The 22,462-nt window shown below is 34.6% G+C and overlaps 6 protein-coding genes across 7 annotated transcripts in view; 3 read left to right on the top strand and 3 right to left on the bottom strand.

Annotated features, from left to right (window-relative positions):
* The first annotated feature begins 237 nt into the window (after window positions 1–237).
* LOC106143665 (tetraspanin-7) lies at window positions 238–2,968 on the top strand. The gene is made up of 5 exons (XM_013345801.2): window positions 238–616; window positions 880–1,068; window positions 1,304–1,465; window positions 1,899–2,027; window positions 2,570–2,968. The coding sequence occupies exons 1-5, from the start codon at window positions 539–541 to the stop codon at window positions 2,723–2,725; spliced, it is 714 nt and encodes a 237-aa protein (XP_013201255.1). The 5' UTR covers window positions 238–538; the 3' UTR covers window positions 2,726–2,968.
* A 157-nt stretch (window positions 2,969–3,125) lies between these two features.
* LOC106143656 (general transcription factor IIF subunit 2) lies at window positions 3,126–5,731 on the bottom strand. The gene is made up of 4 exons (XM_013345789.2): window positions 5,243–5,731; window positions 4,867–5,078; window positions 4,178–4,303; window positions 3,126–3,654 (listed from the first exon to the last, which is right to left on the bottom strand). Exons 1-4 carry the CDS (start codon window positions 5,559–5,561, stop codon window positions 3,484–3,486), a joined length of 828 nt encoding a protein of 275 aa, XP_013201243.2. The 5' UTR covers window positions 5,562–5,731; the 3' UTR covers window positions 3,126–3,483.
* A 376-nt stretch (window positions 5,732–6,107) lies between these two features.
* LOC106129013 (uncharacterized) lies at window positions 6,108–12,816 on the top strand. The gene is made up of 7 exons (XM_013327439.2): window positions 6,108–6,307; window positions 7,004–7,209; window positions 7,658–7,883; window positions 8,561–8,742; window positions 8,854–8,992; window positions 9,435–9,565; window positions 9,724–12,816. The coding sequence occupies exons 1-7, from the start codon at window positions 6,266–6,268 to the stop codon at window positions 12,041–12,043; spliced, it is 3,246 nt and encodes a 1,081-aa protein (XP_013182893.2). The 5' UTR covers window positions 6,108–6,265; the 3' UTR covers window positions 12,044–12,816.
* Window positions 12,817–12,873: 57 nt separating this feature from the next.
* On the bottom strand, window positions 12,874–17,460 carry LOC106129014 (growth hormone-inducible transmembrane protein). The gene is made up of 8 exons (XM_013327440.2): window positions 17,210–17,460; window positions 16,902–17,102; window positions 16,112–16,217; window positions 15,345–15,486; window positions 14,716–14,891; window positions 14,355–14,515; window positions 13,738–13,870; window positions 12,874–13,137 (listed from the first exon to the last, which is right to left on the bottom strand). The coding sequence occupies exons 2-8, from the start codon at window positions 17,089–17,091 to the stop codon at window positions 13,050–13,052; spliced, it is 996 nt and encodes a 331-aa protein (XP_013182894.1). The 5' UTR covers window positions 17,092–17,102; window positions 17,210–17,460; the 3' UTR covers window positions 12,874–13,049.
* Window positions 17,461–17,797: 337 nt separating this feature from the next.
* LOC106129005 (nucleolar complex protein 2 homolog) lies at window positions 17,798–22,264 on the top strand. 2 transcript variants are annotated; one of them, XM_060944916.1, is made up of 7 exons: window positions 17,798–17,980; window positions 19,077–19,297; window positions 19,558–19,744; window positions 19,870–20,699; window positions 20,788–21,003; window positions 21,237–21,760; window positions 22,243–22,264. In XM_060944916.1, the coding sequence occupies exons 1-7, from the start codon at window positions 17,959–17,961 to the stop codon at window positions 22,247–22,249; spliced, it is 2,007 nt and encodes a 668-aa protein (XP_060800899.1). In that variant the 5' UTR covers window positions 17,798–17,958; the 3' UTR covers window positions 22,250–22,264. The 2 variants fall into 2 exon arrangements, with proteins under 2 accessions (XP_060800899.1, XP_013182876.2); XM_013327422.2 differs by lacking the exon at window positions 22,243–22,264 and having other exon boundaries at window positions 21,237–21,786.
* Window positions 22,225–22,462, bottom strand: part of LOC106143583 (hydrocephalus-inducing protein homolog) — a 36,781-nt gene continuing 36,543 nt past the window's right edge. Inside the window, 1 exon segment of the mRNA XM_060944900.1 lies at window positions 22,225–22,365. Within this exon segment, the coding sequence (XP_060800883.1) occupies window positions 22,225–22,365 (141 nt within the window).

A 22,462-nucleotide genomic window follows, 5' to 3' on the forward strand; every position in this document is an offset into this window, starting at 1 on the left:
CAATAAGGTTTTATTTTTTAAATGATTCATTACTGATCGCAAGTCCCTGCGACGTGAAATATTTCGACAAATTTTAAACGGACTTTTGACGGCATATGCTGAAGAACTAAGACGACCAAACCATGAGAAGTAATAAGATAAGGACGAAGATGTCACATTTAAGAGTTACCTAGTAATTTTTATAATTATTTAGACAGAGATTAAACTATACGCGATTTCATGCAATTAGGTAAAAAAAGCGTTATCTGTTGACCCTGATGAAACGGAAATCCACATCAAGCTGTTTATATAATTTCATACAAGAGTCGCAGATCGCTTCGGCATCTCAAATCCGACGTTATTATGTTTACTAACAAAATTGCCGATGTTACCGCGCCTGCGCCCTAGTTGGGTCCGACGTTCCCCAAACTAAACCCACCCTTATCGCCACGCACAACTTGCAGTGCAAAAATAAATCCAAACATATGGTTATATTGTTGTCGAAAAAATCCTTTTATAACCTTTGAAGGATATCAGTGAATAACACACAAACACAGCAATGGGCAACCAGTTCAAGAATGTTGCTGTTATAGCCTGCCTGAAGACGTTTTTGTTTATATTCAATATCGTCTTTTGGGTAAGTGATATTTCTTTATTCAATGATTTATCGTTTAAAATATTAATTTATTTTCGATAAAATCTCTATTCATTAGCATAAAAAAAACAAACGCAGCAATTTTGGTTCATCATTAACTAACTAACGAATTATTAACTAATATTGAATCTGAACGTATCTACTAAATAACAATTTTCCGCAAGGAACTATATTTGTCATTATAACAATAATGACCAAAATTGGGACCTTTAGATCCAAAACTTACCATTAATCCTTTGTTACAGATCACAGGGCTGCTGCTGCTCACAGTGGGTCTCTGGGCGGAGTTCGACCTCTACAAATACATGGAGCTATCCCCGGAATTCTCCGGGACAGCGCCACACGTCATGATCGGGATCGCAGGGTTAATCGTACTCATCAGCTCGATTGCCTTCTCTTGCATCATAAAGGGACAACCAGTTCTTTTGTATATTGTAAGTCTAATTTTGATTTCAACTGAAGAATTTGGAATAAATTGTACCTATAAGTATTTTCCCGGTTACATCTCCTCCCTTAAGCCCGTGGTCTACATATGACCACAATCGACAATATACATACTTACTTTGGTAATAAAAAGAAATAAACTGGAAAAATGGCAAACCTACTTAAGTAATTAAAATCACCTAATAGCTATAAAAAGTTAACATTAATAGTGAGAAACACTTTCAGTATGGCGGTTTCCTAGCCTGCATTTTCATGATGGACGCAGGCGTCGGCGCTTCTGTGGCGTGTTACAAGGACACCTATGCTAAAGGTCTTTACGACGGCCTTACTCAGACTGTCATCACCTACAATCCACATAAAGCTAACTTCGATTTTGCTCAATCCACGGTGAGAAAATATACATTGTATTATTATATATTCCTACTCCTCTTATCCTTAAAAGTACCTAGTTAATATGTAGAAAACATGAATCTTCATCCTCCTGTTTTAGCCTGGTTATGTCTTCACCTCTCTGAAGAAGAGGCGAAGGTGCGTATATAATCACTATCTGGATTGGGTTAGACAGGTTTTGACAAGAAACTCTAGTCTATTCTCCCCTAATCTTCGCAGGAAAACCTAGCAAATATTGGATCATGGTTACACATCCAGTATTCTGAATGTGCACGTGCATATAAAAGTATAGGGTTTGTAATGGATTTGAATTTTTGTGTAAATTCCGGCGTAATTTTCATGATAAGTACTGACAGCTTAGCTTCTCTTTGGCTTTCGAGTATCATGCTAATTTATTGTTCGAATTAATATTTGCCTATTTTTTTTAAAGCTACACTGCTGTGGCGTGTCTAACTACACTGACTGGATGAAGATGTCTCCACAGCGAGTCGTTCCAATCTCCTGCTGCATAGACCCGAACAACTGCATCACGGCTAACTATGGGGATATTTATCAAAGAGTAAGACAAATATTAAATGAAGAAAAAAGTTATTACGTAGACCATATACGTACCTAAATGACTATAACTAAATGTGCTTGATAATTATGATAATAACATAGTATAATCACGTTGAAAAATACCTATAGGATAAGGTTTGAAAAACGACATGCCTTCTTAATTTCAGATTATTGTGTTTTTTCTTTAATCCATGGGTTGATTATGTCATACAAATAATAAATTGAAAATCAAATAAAAACGTATCAATAACGAATAGGGCAGTTTTACATATCAAAACAACTTTGAATGGAACCCATGTGCTAGTTAGCTAGTAATATTAGTGTTAGCTAGTAATATAAGTTCAATGATAACGAAAAGAAAAACAGTTCCTCTAATACTCACTGAGTTTTGTTAGACCCATGCTTTGGTTTTAGTCCACTACTATATGTTTATACTTAGATATCGTGCCAGGCCGCCGCTATGTGTTGAGTAGGTACCCATGCGCCAGTCTAGGCTCATTCCTTCTTTTGTCTACTGCAGAAAATTACCATTTTCTTTTGCAGGGTTGTTACGAGGTAATAGTGGACTACCTAGCGAGCAACATGGACGTTTTAATCGGCATCGCGATCGGCACTGCGTTGTTGCCGCTCATTGGAACTATATTGTCGTGCTGCCTCGCCAGCTACATCAAGAAATCCAAATACGACGTCATGAATTAATCTCTTTTTACCTAAAGGCCTAAAGATATCGAAATAAAACCGTTACTCTTTATCCTGCAACTAGTGACATGGCGACGAATCAATAATCTCAATTCTTTATGACTGATTTTAAATACTTTACTGTAGATGTTGACTTATCCATTGTATAAGGATTCTCGGCTACTCTTGATTGCCATTGTATTGTTGTATCTATTGATTGTATATTATTTTTATTATATTCAAAATATATTGATGTTAAATGAAGCATTACAACTTTCTTTCAATCAAAAACTTGCTGTTACTAGAAATTTGTGAATGGGAAAAGGAATTATTTGGACATATTTACTATTATTCAGCTTTCTGTGGTTGCCAAAACCAAATTGGTTCATTAGAAAGGTACTTATAAAAGAAATCTCAAGACATAATTTCATCAAGAATTTATTAAATCATAATTTCATATTATTATCAATCAAATAAAATATACAGAATAAGACTTCTGAGGTGTAGGTATTTTGAAAGAGAACTGGCAGAACAAAAGAAATAGAAAATTATAAAGACAAACAAAAGTTTCATAACATTGTTAGAAAAAAATACTGAAAAAATTAAATACACTTTGTATACTGTTACATAGGCATATGGCCTACCTGGTGCGCCGCTAATTCATTCATACATTGTTTGCTTTGTAGAATGCTTTGCATGATGGACTGCCACAACCTTCTGCTGACCTTTGAACAACCTCTGGTGACTGCCATTTCATGTTATACAATTATCAGTATGGATTAGTCACTGTCTGAACTATTTTTTTCTTCTTTAGTCTCAACAGGCACCTCTTGCTTGTAATGCCTGTACTCAGGTTTCAATTCCCACATATTCTTGTGTGGATTCTTGAGATTATAGTTACAAACCTCTTTTAATATTTCCTTCAAATATACAATAGGTTGCCTTGTTATCTGGAAAAAAAGGAAGGTTAACAACTTCTAATTGTAATTCATACACACAACTGTCTACTAAACAAACTATTTATGTATGGATAAATAAGCACATTTTTTTTTCATCACCTTATAGCTGAGTAAGTCCATAACATGGTAACTTAAATAGCAGGGTAACAAGCTAAAGCTTGACTGGACTGGACCAATAACAACCTATCACCGTTTGAATCTCAATTCCATCATTGAACCATACAGTTAATAAATAAAAAATAAATAAATAGGTATATACGGGACATATAACACAGATTGAGTTAGCCTCGAAGTAAGTTCGAAACTTATGTTACGAGATACTAACTCAACGATACTATATTTTATAATAAATACTTATATAGATAAACATCCAAGACTCAGGGCAATCAGGCCATCAGAGGCCATCAAACAGTTGAACATGGCCTTTCAGTCTTTTCAAGACTATTGGCTCTGTCTTTATTAAACATCAAATAATGTATTAAAAAAGGAAAATTGAGAAACAATTTTCTTTTACCTTTTGCAAATCTTTTATATTATAGTATTGATGTTTCTCAAACGCTGCAAACAACATGTTAAGCACAGCATCTTTGTCGTCACGAGCTTTCTTGCCTTCAGCTTTCTTCTTTTCTTGATATTCAATCTGAAATACAGAAACCAAATAAAATATTGTTTAACAATTTATAATTTGTTTAATATTTGAATAGGTGCCATGTGGTTCCCGGCACTTATAAAAAAAGAATAAGACCACTGCATCTATTTCCTTGGATGTTGTAAAAGGTGACTAAGAGATAGGCTTGCATCCTTGTGATCTACTTTTAGGTGATGGGCTGGCAACCTAAAAAGCTGTTTGAATTTCAATTTTATCATTGGGCCAAGCAGCTGAACATGGCCTTTTAGTTTTTTGAAGACTGTTGGCTTTGTCTGCCCCTCCAGGGATATAGACATGATTATATGTTATGTTTATGTTATACAAGCTGCCTGCAACTTCGTCCGCGTGGAATAGTTATTTTGAGCATCTTTGAAGCTCTCAAGGATGAATAATAGGCTAAAGCCTTCTATGATAAATGGTCTATTCAACACAAAAATAATTTTTAAATTCAAACCAGTAGTTTTAGCGCATTCAAACAAACAAAATAACTCTTCAGCTTTATAATATTAGTATAGATTTAAATAGTATAAATAAAGAATACTCATGAAACTTACATTATGTCTGTGATCAGAGACAGGCTTAAAGTTTTGTACAATCCTATCCAATTGTTGAACTTGTCTCTGAGGAATAGACGCCTTTCTAATAGACTCAGACTTAAGTTTGTAATAAGTTGTGTCTGCATATGGTTTACATTCCAGCTTTTGAACTATCCTCCCCTCCATATACAATTTTTCAGATTCTGGTACAACTGAATCTGTAACTGTAGCTAAAAGAAATATGGAAATTATAAGCACACGAGATATGCGATACCACATGGCACATATACCATGTGGCATTGTATATCTCATGTGCATATGTATGTAGAGATGTCTCTACAGTAATAAGGTATTATTTTATTCCAACTGCATTTACCACTAGGTCTATACTTACGAACAACATGTGAAAATACTCCAAGACTTTGTCTTGTCACATTAGATACGTCAAGACAGTGTTCCTTTGGTATGCTCTGTTCTCCAGGGTCCTTCAAGCACATAACTGCCTCAGATAATGATAGCTGCACTTGTGGTTTTTGGCCCGGAACCCTTGATATTTTCAATTTGCCTACTTCTATATTCCCAGAAGCTTTATCCCATTTATTTGCTATATATTTAGGTACTTTGACAAGCCAGACACCTCTTCCAGTATTTGACAAATCTAATTCACGGTCAATGTGAGGGACACTACCATTTGTAGCATTAGGTGTAGTCATAATTATTTCCGTTAATACACTGGCGAGAACAAATGAAATACTTAGGTAATTCTAAGTAAAAAATGTAAAAACAAGATAATTCTAAGTAAAAATGTAAGAATGAGAAATATAGTGTAGCCGGATTGAGTACGCAGCAGAACAGCAGCTGGTGTTTTTGATTTGATGTGTTTTTGCATTATTGACAACCAAAAAATAAATATGACAATGAGTGAACCTTTTTATGAAAGCAATGCCATTAACAAATTATTAATGTGATAATGTTTTAATTCTACATAATTAGTGAAATTATTATGAAGTGAAGTATTAATACAAAAGTAAGAAATGAATTGATTGAAAATTTCTATAGCGTTGCAAAGTAAAAATTCAAATGCAGTCGGAAAGAATATTTATAAAAATAATCTTTGTCTTTGTTAAAAAATAGATTTAGAAAAAGACAGAAGACAGTGATGTCTATCAATGTCTGCTGTCAATTTTCCGTATGAAAGACACATGGCATGACAGATAAGACGGACTTTGTGACAGATAGACAATTGAAATTGATTTGATTGATTGAAGTTGTGCTTGATGCAATTGACGTGCCGTGATTTTGAATAGAATGGCTATTTCACTTTATGTTAACGCGAATTAAATAGTGTATTATAAATAAAATATTTTGTTCCATGTCAGTGTGATTAATTTTTCAAATGTGAGTTATTTTGTTAACAATGTTTGGAATCAGCAAAGAAGCTGTGAGAGTGAAAGTCAAGGTTTGTAGTGTCCTATTTTTTTCTAACAAAGCATTGAATATATTGTAACATAGGTACTTTAATTTTTATCAAATTTGAAAGTGTTAATAAGATTCTATAGCTGTTTACACCCTGCGTCAATGTACTTAAATTGACCATAATGTCCGAAATTATGACCAGATAATTAGACTAAGCATTCTTAGGATCTCTGATAAACCACTGACTACAGGGTATTTTTCTTATAGCGACTCCTCGATGTATGAGAGATATATCGATAGTTATAGCCTCTAAACCTTACCAAAGCACTTCATATTTTTTACCAATCAATGCTGCCAGGATTTACTGTATTATGACGCCTTGTTACATTAACTAGGGTTTAAGTCATATAAAGGCAACCTCAGCTGGATTCTAAAGGTTTCAAGGATAGGTCAGCTTGTTGGTGAATAACACCTAATCCACACTGGGGAATATTTTTCCAAAAACATAATTGATATTATTAGCAGTTGGACTCCAGCGCCGAAGCTTTGCTGTGGAACGTGTAAAGATAATAAAGATCATATTTGATATTTTCTTTACTGAGATGGCTACTATAGTATGTTAAAACTTAAAGAAGCTTTTTAGTGTATAGAGATAGATTCCAGAAATAGATATGTACTCTATAGTCTTATGTTGCAGAGAGTTTCCATAGACAAAAAATAAATATTATTTCAATTTCAGAAATGTGAAGGAAAACTTCAGCCAGAATTAAGAAAATTTTCAGTTGATCCTCAAATTACTTCACTGGAAGTTTTACAGAGTATCTTAGTGAAAGCATTTGATATCAAGTCTGATTTCACACTGTCATATAGAACAGTAGATGACTATGGCCAGGAAGTTTATCTGCCATTACTCTCTGACTGGGACTTGGATGCTGCTTTTCTCAAGTAAGTTTTGTTTGTTTTAACTTTGACACAAATATAATTGGGTTATTCACAAACATTGAACTTATTTTACCACTGCCTCACAATATTTCCCTCACTGTAAGAACATTGGTTAGCACTCAAACTAATGTACATAACTCAGAAATATTGGCTGAAGCAGGATTTAATCCAGTACCAAGCATTCTTAAAGCTATAAATCATTTTTTAATCATGCACCTTATTGATTTGACCACCATCACTCGCACTTGACTGTACTTTATTATAATTAAAGTTTTTCTTGTTACAAACATCAAGGATTGTTGTGATATTAAATAAATCAAGGTTTGAAATGAAATAAAAAAATATATTGTTTGGCTAGGAACATTAAAATAAAAGAAACTATTGAGTTGTTTATCATTTATTTCTTTTACCATGAAAATAATATGTATACTTTTTATTATGTTCTTTTTAGGGCGCATAATATAGCTTTGAATCAAAAATCAGAACCATGTGTCCAACTGAAAGTGGACATGAAACCTTTTGCAGAAGCATCAGAGGACTGGGAACCTCCTAACATAAATACTGCTGTGACTGCAACTAGTCAAAGTTTTCGAGAAAGCCCCACAACCACTGCAACAATACAACAAACTGAAAAAGTAGAAAGTCAGACAGGGCTGCAGGGGCTCTTTATGAATCAGGTTCAGTATAAATATAAATCTTTATGTAGGATCGCCGCAGTAAGATCGAAGTGGAAATCCATTGAAGAGGCATACGTTCAGCAGTGGACAAAAATATGCTGAGAAGAAGAAGACCATTTTTAATTCCTGTTTTCAGAAACATTTAAATCAATTTACAATTTATTTATCAACTAGTTGGTGCCCATGACTTCGCGTAAATTTCGAGTTGAATCTACAATAACGTGAAATAAAAGATAACTTTTTTTTCGCATTAAATGTTTTTCTGAGTTAAAAAAAAGCAATTGGTGAAATTTTTAAGTAAATGGGTTCAGTACTTTCGGATATAATCGTGATCAGACAGAAAGACAGACAAAATTTTGCTTTCTTTTATTAATTCTAAGTGTCCCTCTATCCATTTCAGTCAAAAATACTAAATGTACAGACAAAATATTTTTACTGTTTTATTATATGTATAGATGTAGGATACAACATATTTCACTTATTGCCGTCATAATTCCAAGGCGCAAGTGTAGAAGAAGCGGCGGAACAAATTACACAGCAGCATTTTCACCAACAATCCTTTTACAAATATAAATCTAAAATCTATTCTTTAACCAAACCATGTCATATTTCTCATTTAAGGATTAAACATTTAATCTAGTTTATTTTATGTTATTTGTTTGCTTATTTTTGTATAGGTCGAAAAAACATTCAATATCGTATCAAGAGCTCTTAACCTGTATGAGGACCCCAACAACCCACCTCGACCACCTCTAAGCGATATAGAATTCAGAGCATTTCTTGATGCTGTAGGTCAAATCACCAACCCTACCAAGCTCAGAGAAGTTATTTATTGTGGTGGAATTGATCCAAGTTTGAGGTTTGTAGCTTTTTATTATGTTCTTGTTTATTGCTTTTAGAGATAACACAGAAAATCAAACAGTGATGCTCATGAATGCTTGAATAATATTTACTGTTTGTGTTATTTCAGAAAAGTTGTTTGGAAACATATACTAAATGTATATCCAGACGGTATGAATGGCAAAGAAAGAATGGACTACATAAAGAGAAAAGCAAATGAATATTACAACCTCAGGGCTCGTTGGAAAGACTGTATACAGAAAGGGAAGGTAAATTATTTAACAACAACTCCCTCTTTATTTATGCAATATTCTTTTTTACATTACCATATCATTTCCTTTTAAATCTCTCTATTATTATGCCCAAACAAATAATAACGGACGAAAATCTATCAAGTAGTCATCAAAATCAGAATATTTATGTACGCATTGGGCGTTCTACTTTACAATCGGACTTCTTCTTGAGATCTAAATTTGATTAAAAAATAAAAGGGTATATATTTTTTATAAAATACATATTTATTCATTCTTAAGGTTTCCAAGGTTTTAAAAATATGTATGTCACAATGATTTGATAAAAAGTAAATTTCGACAAATATTGAATTTTTTTTCGGAGGAGTCACGTCATTGTCGGTAGGAAAGTTGAACGCCCCAGGCAAAAATTAATATTTATTATGTCGGATGACTGAACTCATTAAAAGATTATTTTCAGGTGAACAGTGACTTGGCTTATGTCACTGGGATGGTTCGGAAAGACGTCCTGCGAACAGACAGACATCACAACTTCTACGCCGGCAGCGATGACAACCAAAATATTGCGTCCCTCTTCAATATACTGACGACGTATGTATTTTTAAATTTGTTGACCAAACCCATGGTTAAATCTAGTGAAGCAATTGCAGCTAAGTTTTGTTTCTGTATAATTTTGCAATGATGGTGAACACAGTAATTATCCATAAAAATAAATTAATTGTATGTAACACAAGTTTAATTTATTTCAGGTATGCCTTAAACCATCCAACAGTAAGTTACTGCCAGGGAATGTCAGACCTCGCCTCGCCTTTACTCGTGACGATGGGGGACGAAGCGCACGCGTACATCTGCCTCTGCGCCCTCATGGCTCGTCTCTATCCCAACTTCTTGTTAGACGGCGAAGCTATGACCCTTAAGTTCTCTCATCTCACTGAATCTCTACAAGTATATGACCCTGATTTTTACACTTACTTGAAATCACAGCAAGCTGACGATTTACTGTTCTGCTATCGATGGTTATTACTAGAGATGAAGCGCGAGTTCGCATTCGACGATGCACTAAGGATGCTCGAAGTTTTGTGGGCATCTTTACCACAAAAAACTCCTGCTGTGGAATTGCCACTTAAAGAAAAAGATTTTGATCCATCTGTAGAAACTGAAGATAACCCTCCTCCAGTTAGCCCGTTAATTAAAGCACCACGAGAAAATGCCTATACAAAAGTTTGTGCAATACGACGCCAAAGTTCAAGTTTCAGTTTAGCTAACGTGAAAGCACCGAAACTAGCTACTTGTAGACAGATGAACCACAGCCTCGACGAAAGCGCTGCTCGGAAGTTAATTACTAATTCGTCTCTTAGACACGCCAAAGAATTCAAAAGTCTGGATGACGCAGTTTTACAAGCTCGTAAATCAAAAAGCGACAAAACTGAAAATGGACGTGATAGTAAAGAAAGTATGATATTAGTAAAAGAAACAAAATTGCATCTGAAGCAGAGTATGAAGAGTGTTCCTGAAGACAGTAAACCTACAGATTCAAACACGCTGGTTCCTAGCTCGTGGTCAAGCACTGGAAGTTTGGTAAACGGTAGTAATCAGCCCGATAATAAAAAACCTTTAGGAAGCCAAATTCGTCAGTTACGGGATAAGATTTCAGTACATAACAAAAAATTCTTCTCATCGTTAGATAAGCTAGATGACTCTTCTAGTTCAGATTCGGCCAGTAAACCACAAGTGAAAATGATCAAAAATCTAAATGAATTTCTTAACCTAAACTTTGCGCCTGGGAGCAAAGTTGGTGCTGTCAAACAAGAAAAACTACAAAGAACACATTCCGCTATTGAACGCCATTCGAAAGAATGTCCTAAAATTATGTTAACAAAGACATCATTTGACGAAAGTGATTTAGGTGCATTTAAAGATCAGTCACTCGATAATAAGATAAAAAGTATTTATAACGAGGGAAACGACGGAAGCAGTCCAGATGATTCACAAGAATATTATCCTATGACAACATCCATGACAAGAGAATTAAGACTTGAATTAGAACACCTAGACCGCCAGGTGTTCGGACCGTCGTATGTCAGCCGGTGCAGTATGATATGCGACTCTCCTTCCGATTCGACAAGCACTGACGAAAAACCTACTAACGACTGTACCTACATTAAACAAACCAGGGTCAGGACAGATACTTTAGAAACTATGAACGAAGGTAGAGAACAAATCGAAATGGCAAAAAAATCCCCTTTGCTTGATACAATTAAATCAAACGCTAGAAGTGCAGAAGACATATACTTATGGGAGAATCCTCTGCACAGGAACACACCGACGACGCGCACGACAGCCAGCTGTCCGCAGACACCGGACGAGCAAGCCGAACTCGAGTTAGACGACACCGGTGAAATCTTCGAGGAACACTCAGGCAAGAAGTCCATCACTCCCATTAGATTACTGAGGAAAAACCACTCTCTTGAACGACCAGAACCTTACAAAGATGCCAGATATTCTAATACGCATTCGAGCGAATCAGATTCTTCGGAGATAACGCCATCCGATGTGCCCGAAACGCCTACCCTTATGAATAGTCAACAAGAAGTTACTACAAATTCTTCTAGGTCACAAAAATTCTTTTCGAGTATGTCACAAGAGTTAGAAAATGCGAAAAGAAATTGTGAATCTCTTTTGAACGCAAAACAGCCACATTTACATAGTGTGGCATCAACCATAAATAATTTTCAGAAAAAGTATGAAGTTTTCAAACCGCCAGCCCAGAGGAATGTTATGACGAGCTCGACCAATAGCGATTGTTCAGCAAAATTTACTGTCAGCAATCTACCACCACCACATTTCTTCGGCGGCGGTAACCCTTTTCTTATGTTTCTCTGTCTCACAGTGTTATTACAGCACAGGGACTACATTATGCGAAACCGAATGGATTATAACGAACTCGCTATGCACTTCGATAAAATGGTACGTAAACACAACGTAAACAGGGTGCTGAACCAAGCTCGACAAATGTATGCCATTTATTTGAAGCAACAAGCACACAAAACAGGCGACGTGACAACTTGAGAGAACTAATTATTTATTACATGATCAAACGTGATACAAACAAGTTATTTATTACATGATCTCCTTATTTTTTGCTCAGACAAATAGACTACTAGGTTTTTTTGTAAAATATTAAAGTGTAATATAAGAACTTGTAAATTTGTTTTAAAAATTTCTCATTTCGTATTTAATTCATATGGCTCACTTCCAAAATTCATATAGGGCTTGCTTTTCTATGAAATGATATTATAGAGTTTGTAATTATGTGACTTAAGTGCAATAATCTGCCAATAATTCAGAATCTTGTTATTTAATTCTATACAGTCGGTGATTTAACAAGTAACAACTTACAACATTCCAAACAGATAGAATTTTAATAATAAAAGATTAATTTGCAATAATTAACAGGTGTATTTTAACTTTGGTTTAATTTGTTTCATTCCAAAGAACTTTTATTTAAGGTCTCAACAATATGTGATATATTTACTGTATTTAATCTAGTATAAGTTTAATAATAAATTTGTTTTTCAAAGTAATATTTGAAAATAATATGTAATCAAGCACAATAATATACTTCACATATTCTCATATATTGGTAACTACAGATAAAAATATTTTTCAATCAAACAATAAATGAATGGCATTCTAGTCTTTCGCATATTATAGTGGCGCTTATGGCTTGGCCTAAATATATTTAAATAATAACTTATTTGACCTGTACCCATCCATATTTATTCGAAATTCTAACTGTGAATTAAAATGTTCTGTAAATAAAGTACTTATACAACATTGAATACTGATTTTTTTTCCCTATGAGACTGCCATGAATAGATAAAAATTAAAATGCATCGTACTTGTTAATTTGTATTTATTAAAGCCTTAAGGTTTACTTTCCAATTAACAAAATAAAAATACCTACTTAATATCACAATTATTCCATGAAGATATAGAATAATTACTGAAAATTTCGCGTTATTTGAGTATCTATATAGCTAGAAATTAATAAAATGAAATGGGTGTAACTAATTTACTTTCTCCTGTTGCCGCCTCCCCCAGACAAGATGATTGCAATGCGCATGAAGATATTAAGAACATCCAAATATACTGAGATTGCCCTGGAACAAAGAAAGATATTTTCTTTATTTCTTATGATACACATACATATTAGTCTCGAAAAGTATTTTTAGACAATATCTATATGTGGAAAGAGACTATAAACAGTTTCACACTTTTGTCAATGTGCTTATTCCTTTCCTAAGTCGCCTTTTACAAAATCCATGGGAATTCTAAAGAAATAGAACCAACTAACACATAACAATTGAGTTTGGACAACACCAAACATAAATGTGTCAGCATATTCCTGAATGATTCTTTCCAAGAATGCTAAAGAATATGGCTGTAAAAAGATTAACAAGATTATCAACCTACCTTTTTATATATGTATGTGTTACAATAATGTTTCGGATAAAAACGTGACTACCATTTACCGTTAAAACCAAGGGTCATGACCTAATTAGCACCCCGGGCTCCTCTCCAGAGAGGTGAGGATGTAACTGGGTTTTACGCCAGAAGTAATTTACAAAATACAAATGTATAGCACAATAGGCGGACTTAATGCTAGACGCATTTATCTACCAGTAAACCAGAAGTCAACGTTCCTGAATCTTTTTTCAATAAGCATCCATAACCTTATCGCTACTACAAGAAGTACTTACGAATTGATTGGGTCATAAGGCTGCATTCCGTATTTGGGGTGCATTTCTGCGCGTTTGATGATCGCTTGCGTATCGTATAGTAGGAACCCGCTGAATACTATTAATCCACCATAGAGACTAAGTGAATATAATCCTGAAATAAGATTACATTTGTAAAAGTTTGCAACTTTAGATAACAAATTGGTTTCTAACTTAGCAAATACATTTGAAAGTTTTATTCTTTAAATTTCGTAAAAACCAATTAATCATAACAATGTGTATTCTCTCGTCCACATTTGAGACTAAACTCGCCCCTAGCCATGTATCTATCGGCGCGGCAGACCTTGTATTGACGGATATTGGGAGCGGAAAAAAGAAACGTAGGTGGAGGGAAACTGAATCTTCTTTTAGCTAGAACGGTATGCATCCTGCTGAAAGCCGCTTCGCGAAGGAAAGGAAGGAGAAGAGGAAGAATGAAGGATAAGATTGAGTAGGTAAGTATGCCAGATGATGGATAAAAGGAAGAGAGTTATGAATGTGAATGAAGCGAAAGAACAGAGATCATGGCAAGTGAAAAGATGTAGTCTCTACGGAAAAAGGCGTGATATTATGTATGTATGTAAATTGTGCATACTGACCAGCGCCGAGCGCGGAGGTGGGCGGCAGGAACATGCCGGCGAGCGAGGCGGCGAACACGGCGCCGAGCCCCATGGCCAGCGGCGCGCGCAGGTTCAGGAACTCGCCCGACGGCGCGCACACGGCGATCGTGCTCAGCCCGCCCACCACGCCCGCCGTGTACCTGTGCCACGGAAACATAAGCTATACTTACTTAAATTATCACCATTATTTTGGCGATACAAACCCTTCTTTACGAGAAGACATTAAATGTAGCTAACTAAAAATACTCTCAATTTTGTTTTTATAATTTACAACTTATATTTGTACTATATTTACTTATATTAAATTTACAAGTAATAGCTCGTGAAAGATCATTGTTACCATGCAGCCCGAGTCAAAATTGGTCCGCCGAGGAAGCACATGGGCGCGATCACAGCCCCCATGATGGCGGTGTGCACCACCCAGGCAAGTTGTTTAGCACCCACCCCGGGGGTGTATTCCATCCCACGAACCACCATGCCCGAGCCAATCATTAAGCCCATTGTGACTAGAATTGACTGAAATATACAAAAAAAATAAATATAATGATTTGGTTCAATTTTTGTATTGTGTCCCATACATATTTATTACTGCTCAAATTTAAATCTTTTGTTTAAATTTAAACTATTTGAATCACAATTCTATATTAAATATTTTTAAGCTGAATGTGGCCTGACAGTCTTCTCAAGATTGTTGGCTCTGTCTACCCCGCAAGGGTTATAGACGTGATTATATGTATGTATTACTGTTCAATGTCATATTAATTTGCATCTGCAAAATATTTACAATATTAGTTTCCTATTAACACTATGAGTGATAAGTCTGTTTTTATACTTTTATTGTTATAGTGTGTATGACATAACTTTATATATATTTTTAATTTAGTAAAAAAAATCATGCACATATACAATCTAGTTTTATTCTTGGTATTTTAATTACTTGCTAACAATAAGCAAAAACAGTTTACCCACCACCCATCCATTTCGGGCCACCAAGTTCAGTAAAGCGGGAGTCCTGAATACTGTGATTGCGCTGCCAGCAGTCAGTGCCAGCGATGCAGCTATGTAACCATAAGTCGCCTTGATTCGATCTTTTACGTACTCAGGCCACAAGCTGTAAAATAATACTCATATTCATATACATCAAGAATATAATATTACTATTTGAAATTCATAAAAAAATATTGTTTGTTATGCAAATATGAGAAAGATCAATAAATGACTAAAATAATAAGGACAAAATTTGAGATTGCAAATTTATAATTGAATTCAGTTACGGGCAATGGGCTAGTTACCTGTCACTTGAACTTGGCCTTGTAGTATAGTATGTTCAATATGTCGGCTCCATCAACCTCATAAAGGATACCAACGTGATTATAAGTATGTTTGTATGTACAAAATTTGTGAACAAATCTGAGCCAAAAATTTTATAATTACATTTAATACATACTTTAAAGTTAAATTATATCGAGGGTAGAAAAAATGGTAGCTTATCAACATGTCAAAAAAAGATGGATGTTGTCAGCATAGCACTATCTTATGCACACAACATAATGGTATTTTTGTACAACACCATATGAAAGACATTTAAGAAATTAACTTTCAAAGAACTCAGTTCCTTTAAATAATATATGGTCAATTCAAAACTAATGCTTCATGAAGATGTTGGGTGGGAAATGTACCACTAAAATTATGTGTGTTGGAGTTCTTGTTTAATGTAATTTATGTAGTATACTAACTGTGCCTCTTGTAATGTTCCTGGTTTAACTCCTGATCCATAATAGCAAAGTGCAACAATGCCAACAGCTGAAGCACCCGCCAATGCACCTTTCCCAATACTAAATGCTGAAATATTTTCATATTTAGGTATTTTAAAATTGTGGTTACTGCAAGTTTTTATATACCTATTAAGATTAAAATTATTTCATAATAAAAGTAATATCCATTCTTATAATATAAAAAAAAAACAATTTCAAACAACACAAATCTGAGTTGAAAGCCTGTAGGAAAATGTCTTATCAGATTTACATCCATATAGATGTTTCATTTGATTTAGTTTTTGAGTAGGTAACATCCTTACCACTCTGGAGAGGATCCTGGGGTATGCCTTGTCCATGGATACTGGATTGGGCAAGTCAAGTTTTTACACAAGCGACTCTCTTCTGACCTCTGTAACTTTTGCAGTAGAACCTAACCTGTATTGGATTGATCATGGTAACACAACCAATTGCCTGAATGTGCAGGTTTCCTCATGCTGTATTCCCTCACCATAAGAGCATTGGTTAGTATTCAAACTAATATACATAACTACGAAAAATAATCATTGGTACATGGCCCAGGTGGGATTTCAACATGCACCCCTTTTTACAGGGCACCTTATCGATTCCAACACCGACGCTCTAAGTAGTATTATAAATATAGTATAATTATTACTTATAAGTAAAATAGATGCTCACATTTAACTTACACTTTTTGCTTGATAGATATAAATAAAAATATATGGGCCTAGCCCTTATTTCTAAAACTAACCATTTGGCCCAGCAGGAGCCATCAACTTCTCCCAAAAAGAAGGCTGTGTCCTGGTGGCAGTCCTGGTACGAACGTCGCGGGCATAATTTCTTACTACGTAGTTTTTAGGGATAAATCTTTGTGGTACTGGAGTTTTTAGCGTCTGGGTGACGCTTAATGCGGATCGAGCCAAACACAAACGAGATAACATTGTGATGCAACCTGGTGAAATTAAGAACTCTGATTTATTGTTAGGTACAAATTGACGGATTAATTAAGAGAGAGAGAGAGTAAAGAAAACATATAAAATAAAAATTACGAATGCGCACCGATAGATTTCCGATTTCAAATATGACAATTTTAAATAAATTTAAACAAATCTCGAAGCAAAATGTTAACTCCGCTGTTATCAGTAGCACTTATCACAACACTAATAGAATGAATTTTTCAAGGAGTCTGGAGGGCGTGTAAAATAAAATTGAATTTTCTGGAAAAATCTGATGAGTTCAAAGAAAATCGCTGTTTTCTTTTCTACGTCAAGGAAGTCAGGCAAACTGACAATAGATCGCATCTGTCATCATGAGGTCATCCTTAGCCCCAGCTCAGCTGTCACATATAACCATAGTCTAAAGGACTCTATTCAATTGCCAATTTGTCTCCAGCTTGCTCTCTGCAGGCAAGTTGCAGACAAGTACCCGGCAGCCGCTTAGAGTATCGGCAGGCTCTTCCACACATAGCAGTGCCGGAACTTTTGTGCTTCCCTCAGATTTACAATTTTTTGACTTGGCTTACGGCTCACCGGGCTTATCAAGGTCCTTTGCATATCTATACCATAATGATTGTCATAGTTTGACATTAACAACTTTTAAAGATCTTGGCTGACTGGCTGTTCAACTGGAGGCTTGAGAAAAGAAAAAAAAAACTGTCAAATCAACGTGGTTTTTGAATTCAAAGTATTGTTGGTTGATGTATGGTATGGTTAATGTGGCTGATATAAGAATAATTGTGGCGTGGCGGTGAATTTCAGTGCTTTTTATTTAGTAATTGGTAATACTGCAACACAAAACAAAACAGCAAAATGAAACCTACTGATCAATCAGGTAAAATTCCAAGTTTGGTTATGTTTATGATACTATGTTTTTCATGCTGCCCTTGATGATTGGAATTAATGATTGAGAAAAAATGTGCGCACCTTTTCCCAAATTCTGACCTCCTCTCCCCTTGGACACTTAAAAGGCACAGACCCTCAACATATTAAAAAATAATGTATCTAAGTTCTCCACTTGAGCACCTAGATCGAACGTCAGGCAAATTATCTTAGTACTAGAGGCCGCCCGCGACTTCGTCCGCATGGAAACCCTATCAATCCCGCGGGAACTCTGGGATAAAAAGTAGCCTATGTGTTATTCTGGGTCTTCAGCTACCTACATACCAAATTTCATGGTAATCGGTTCAGTAGTTTTTGCGTGAAAGAGTAACAAACATCCATACATCCATACAAACTTTCGCCTTTATAATATTAGTAGGAAGTAGTAGGATGTATTGTTATATGTGTATAATATATGTATGTTAGTATGTATTTATTAAAAAGTTTTTACATATATATTAGGTAACATGTGAAATTGGAGTCTTCTTGTTTTCACTTTTAACACAAATTTATTCTCTTTGGTTAGGAATTCCAAATTCAAATTTTTACAGCAAACTATTTACATTAACTATGTAAGTATGAGTTCCATAGCAGTGCTGCTGAAACAGCTCCAAGGGTTAATGATGTGTATGGTGGTCGTGTCGCAAAAGAAAACACTGTTGTGTGTTATTATTATTGGGAAATAATAATTAAGTTTACATTATAACATTGGTACTGGCTTAAGGGTATATGAAATGAAGATATCAGTTTGTTGAAATAAGTGACCCGCCCCAGCTTTGCACTGGGTACTTGTGTTATATAAGTAAACCTTCTTCTTGAATCACTTTCTATTTAAATAATCCCCAGATGTAGTTGGGTCGTTTTTCAATAGGCACAGATAGTGTAAAGGGAATTTCTATTTTAGTCATAATTCTGATTGAACAAATACTAGTATACAATGGAATTACACACAAATATTGTCTAAATATAAAATCTAAATGATGTTCTATTATGCATTACCAATATTAAATTATTATTGTAACCAATATTAAATATTCATTATGTTGCAGATTCTGAAGACGAGTTAAATGCTGAGAGTCATAAAAAATCTTTAGAGAAATTAAAAAAGATTGACCCTGATTTCTACAATTTCCTGGAGGAAAATGATGAAAATCTCTTGAACTTTGATGAAGACTCTGAAGACGATAAAGATGAGGAGTCTGATGATGATGATGCAACTGTACATGTTCCAGGACCACTCAAAGGGGACAGCGATGAGAGTGACTTTGAGGTAACATTGTTGTGCTTAATATTATTACCTGTGACAACATTTTGTTGTAAATATTTGTGTTATGTAAGCATGTAATATTTTACAAATGTGTACTGACTGAAATGTCTCAAGATACTATAAGTTTATAAATATGTTCTAACCTTATGTGATTGTTATATGCAGAATTGGCATGCGGCTTGATCTCATAATTCATTGAAACTTGTAGCAAACTGTGTAAAATATATTTAAAGATCTTAAATTGAATGCATATTTGATTATAGGATGAGGAAGCCAAACCAGTGCGAGGAAAAATCTCCCTTAAAATGGTGTCTCAATGGCAGGCTGAACTACAAAGCGATGGCAGGGTGAAGCTTGCCACACTCACTACTGTTATTAAAGCATTCAATGCAGCTATGATGCGTGCAACCAGTGAAGATGGCACTTCAGAGGGAGAGTATAAAGTGGAAGGTGCACATTTGTATTAGTAATTTTTGTAACTCCATATGATTCAACATCTTGTTATAGAAATAATCAAGTTCTTACTATTTAAATTTATGAACACACATAAAAATAAATGTATTTAACACTTTCAGGTTCTTCAATATTCAATGCTGTTATACAAATGTGTGTCCTTTATTTACCAAATGCAATAAAGAAATATTTAGGCACAGAGCAGTCTGGAAAAGACCCTAAAAGTTGTAAACACTTTGTGAAAGTAAAAGGACCACTGTCTGCTTACTTGACTGACTTATTGAAGTTACTTGGAGGTGTTACATCTGAGAATATTCTGACTGTGCTTCTTAAACATTTACATCAGATGTGTGTGTATGTAGCTTGTTTTGGAAGAACAGCCAAGCAGGCACTTAAAAAACTTATTGTTTTTTGGAGCACTGGTGAAGAAACAGTGAGAGTCTTAGCATTCCTCTGTATATTGAGAATCACACGGAATCAGCAAGCAACATTGCTTGACAAAGTACTTAAGACAATGTACATGACTTATGTCAAGAACTGTAAGTTTGTAAGTCCAAGTACTTGGCCAGGAATCAATTTTATGAGACGGTCATTGGTGGAGATGTTCACTTTGGACTTGAATGTTTCATACCAGCATGTGTTTCTGTACATCAGACAACTGGCTATCCATTTGAGAAATGCTATAGTTGTACAGAAGATAGAGAGTCGCCAAGCAGTATACAACTGGCAGTTCATAAACTCTCTACATCTGTGGGCAGATTTGTTAGCAGCAACATCAAACAAGTCCCAACTGCAGCCTCTGACTTATCCCTTGGTGATGGTTATAACTAACACAATCAAGCTAGTACCTACACACCAATATTACCCATTAAGATTTCACTGTGTTGAAATACTGATAAATTTATCTAAAGAAACAAATACTTTTATCCCTATTTTACCATTTTTAGTGGAGGTTTGTATTTTTATATTTGTTTGTATATTCATAATTTATATTTACAATTTTTAGTTACATATCGAATAATTTTATGTTATATTTTCAGGTTTTGACTACATATGATTTCAATAAAAAACATAAAAAAGTTTCAATGAAACCATTAGACTTTTCATGCATCCTAAGGTGTGCTAAATCCCAATTAATGGAGAATGGATTTAAGGATTCCGTCATTGAGAGAGTGTATGCTTTGCTGCTGGAGTACACAGCTAGCATTTCCCATACAATTTGTTTCCCAGATGTCATGTTACTGGCAGTGATAAAGGTATATCTCTATTATCCTATACAGTCAAACTACTTTTTACCCTTAGTTACCTTCAGAAGAATATTGGTTTTTTATTTTTATATAAGTTTTAATATAAAAGGTATAATAAAAGATTGGTTCAATAAATAACGCGTAAAGAAAAAACACAATTAAACTGACTTTCGTATTTATGATATTAGTTGGGTTGCATATTTTATGCAAAGTTTTTTTATTAACCTTTATATTTGTTGCAGCTAAAGCAATTCCAAAAAACTTGTTCCGTGGCAAATTACACGAAAAAATTAAGACAACTGCTAGAAAAAATGGAAGAAAATTCGAAGTTTATTGAGATTGAACGAAGTAAAGTTAGTTTTGCTTTAAGTGATGACAAAATGGTCACTGCTTGGGAAACTAGTATAAGAACAAAAGGCACACCATTACTCACCTACTATGAAAATTGGAACAAGGTAAACAAGATTCAGAAGCGCAAGAAAATAAGTAAGAATGATGAAATAGCTGGAGAATTGCCAAAGATCAAGAGACCTAAATTGGCGAATGAAGAAGGTGCTAAACCTAAGAACGAAAAGAAAGGACCAATGGTGTTATTCCCATCGGATAGTGAAGATGATAATATTAAATTTGGAGAAGAGGATACCAAGCCCACTAAAGTTAAGAAAACTAAGAAGAAAAAGGAAGCTAGAAAGAAGATACCACAAGAAGAAACTGATGACATTGTTGACAAAGAAGATATTGTACAAGATTTTAGTGTTACTGAATGGTAATAAATGTACATATGTTGTCTAATATTTTGTTTTTTTAAAATTAAGTAAATTTTCTTTGTCTGATTTAAAAACTTATCAACCACTAAAGTGTCAGGAAGTTAACGATTCAAAAAATTAATAATAAATTTTGTAAAAAATTCTTCCTATAAATTTATATCATTGACATAATCATTTATAATTAAGTCGTTACGTTAAGATTTAAATTATGTAATAACGATTGACTGACTGGCATCGAAGACGGCACAAATTTAGATATTAAAATTTGACATGTAGGGTTTTGTGCATTCTCGGAGCCGCGAACGTACTCTTGTAGAGTATATTTTATAATTCTATTACACTGATCCAGGAAATAAAAATAATATATATCATACATATAAATGAAAATGTATTTACTCAGCACAACACCATGGGAATGGAACTGCAAAAGAACTACAAACTAAAACATGTAATCGAAATAAGGTCAAGGAATTCCTTGCAGGAAATAAGTCCAGCTGGCCTTTGGGTCTGGAGGATCGTAACATTCGACAATGAGGCAGCCTGTAGGCTCCTTGCTCCACCCTTGTGGCGGCCTTTCATTCAGGTAAACTGGAATTTTTATGTCCTGCAAAATAAATATGTAATATTTATTTATATAGGTGCAAACTTCTTTAGTTTATATCTTAGAGATAGTATTTTAGTTGTTTATACACAATCATAGT

This window comes from Amyelois transitella, chromosome 2 (assembly GCF_032362555.1).
Source record: "Amyelois transitella isolate CPQ chromosome 2, ilAmyTran1.1, whole genome shotgun sequence".
Lineage (NCBI taxonomy): Eukaryota > Metazoa > Arthropoda > Insecta > Lepidoptera > Pyralidae > Amyelois > Amyelois transitella.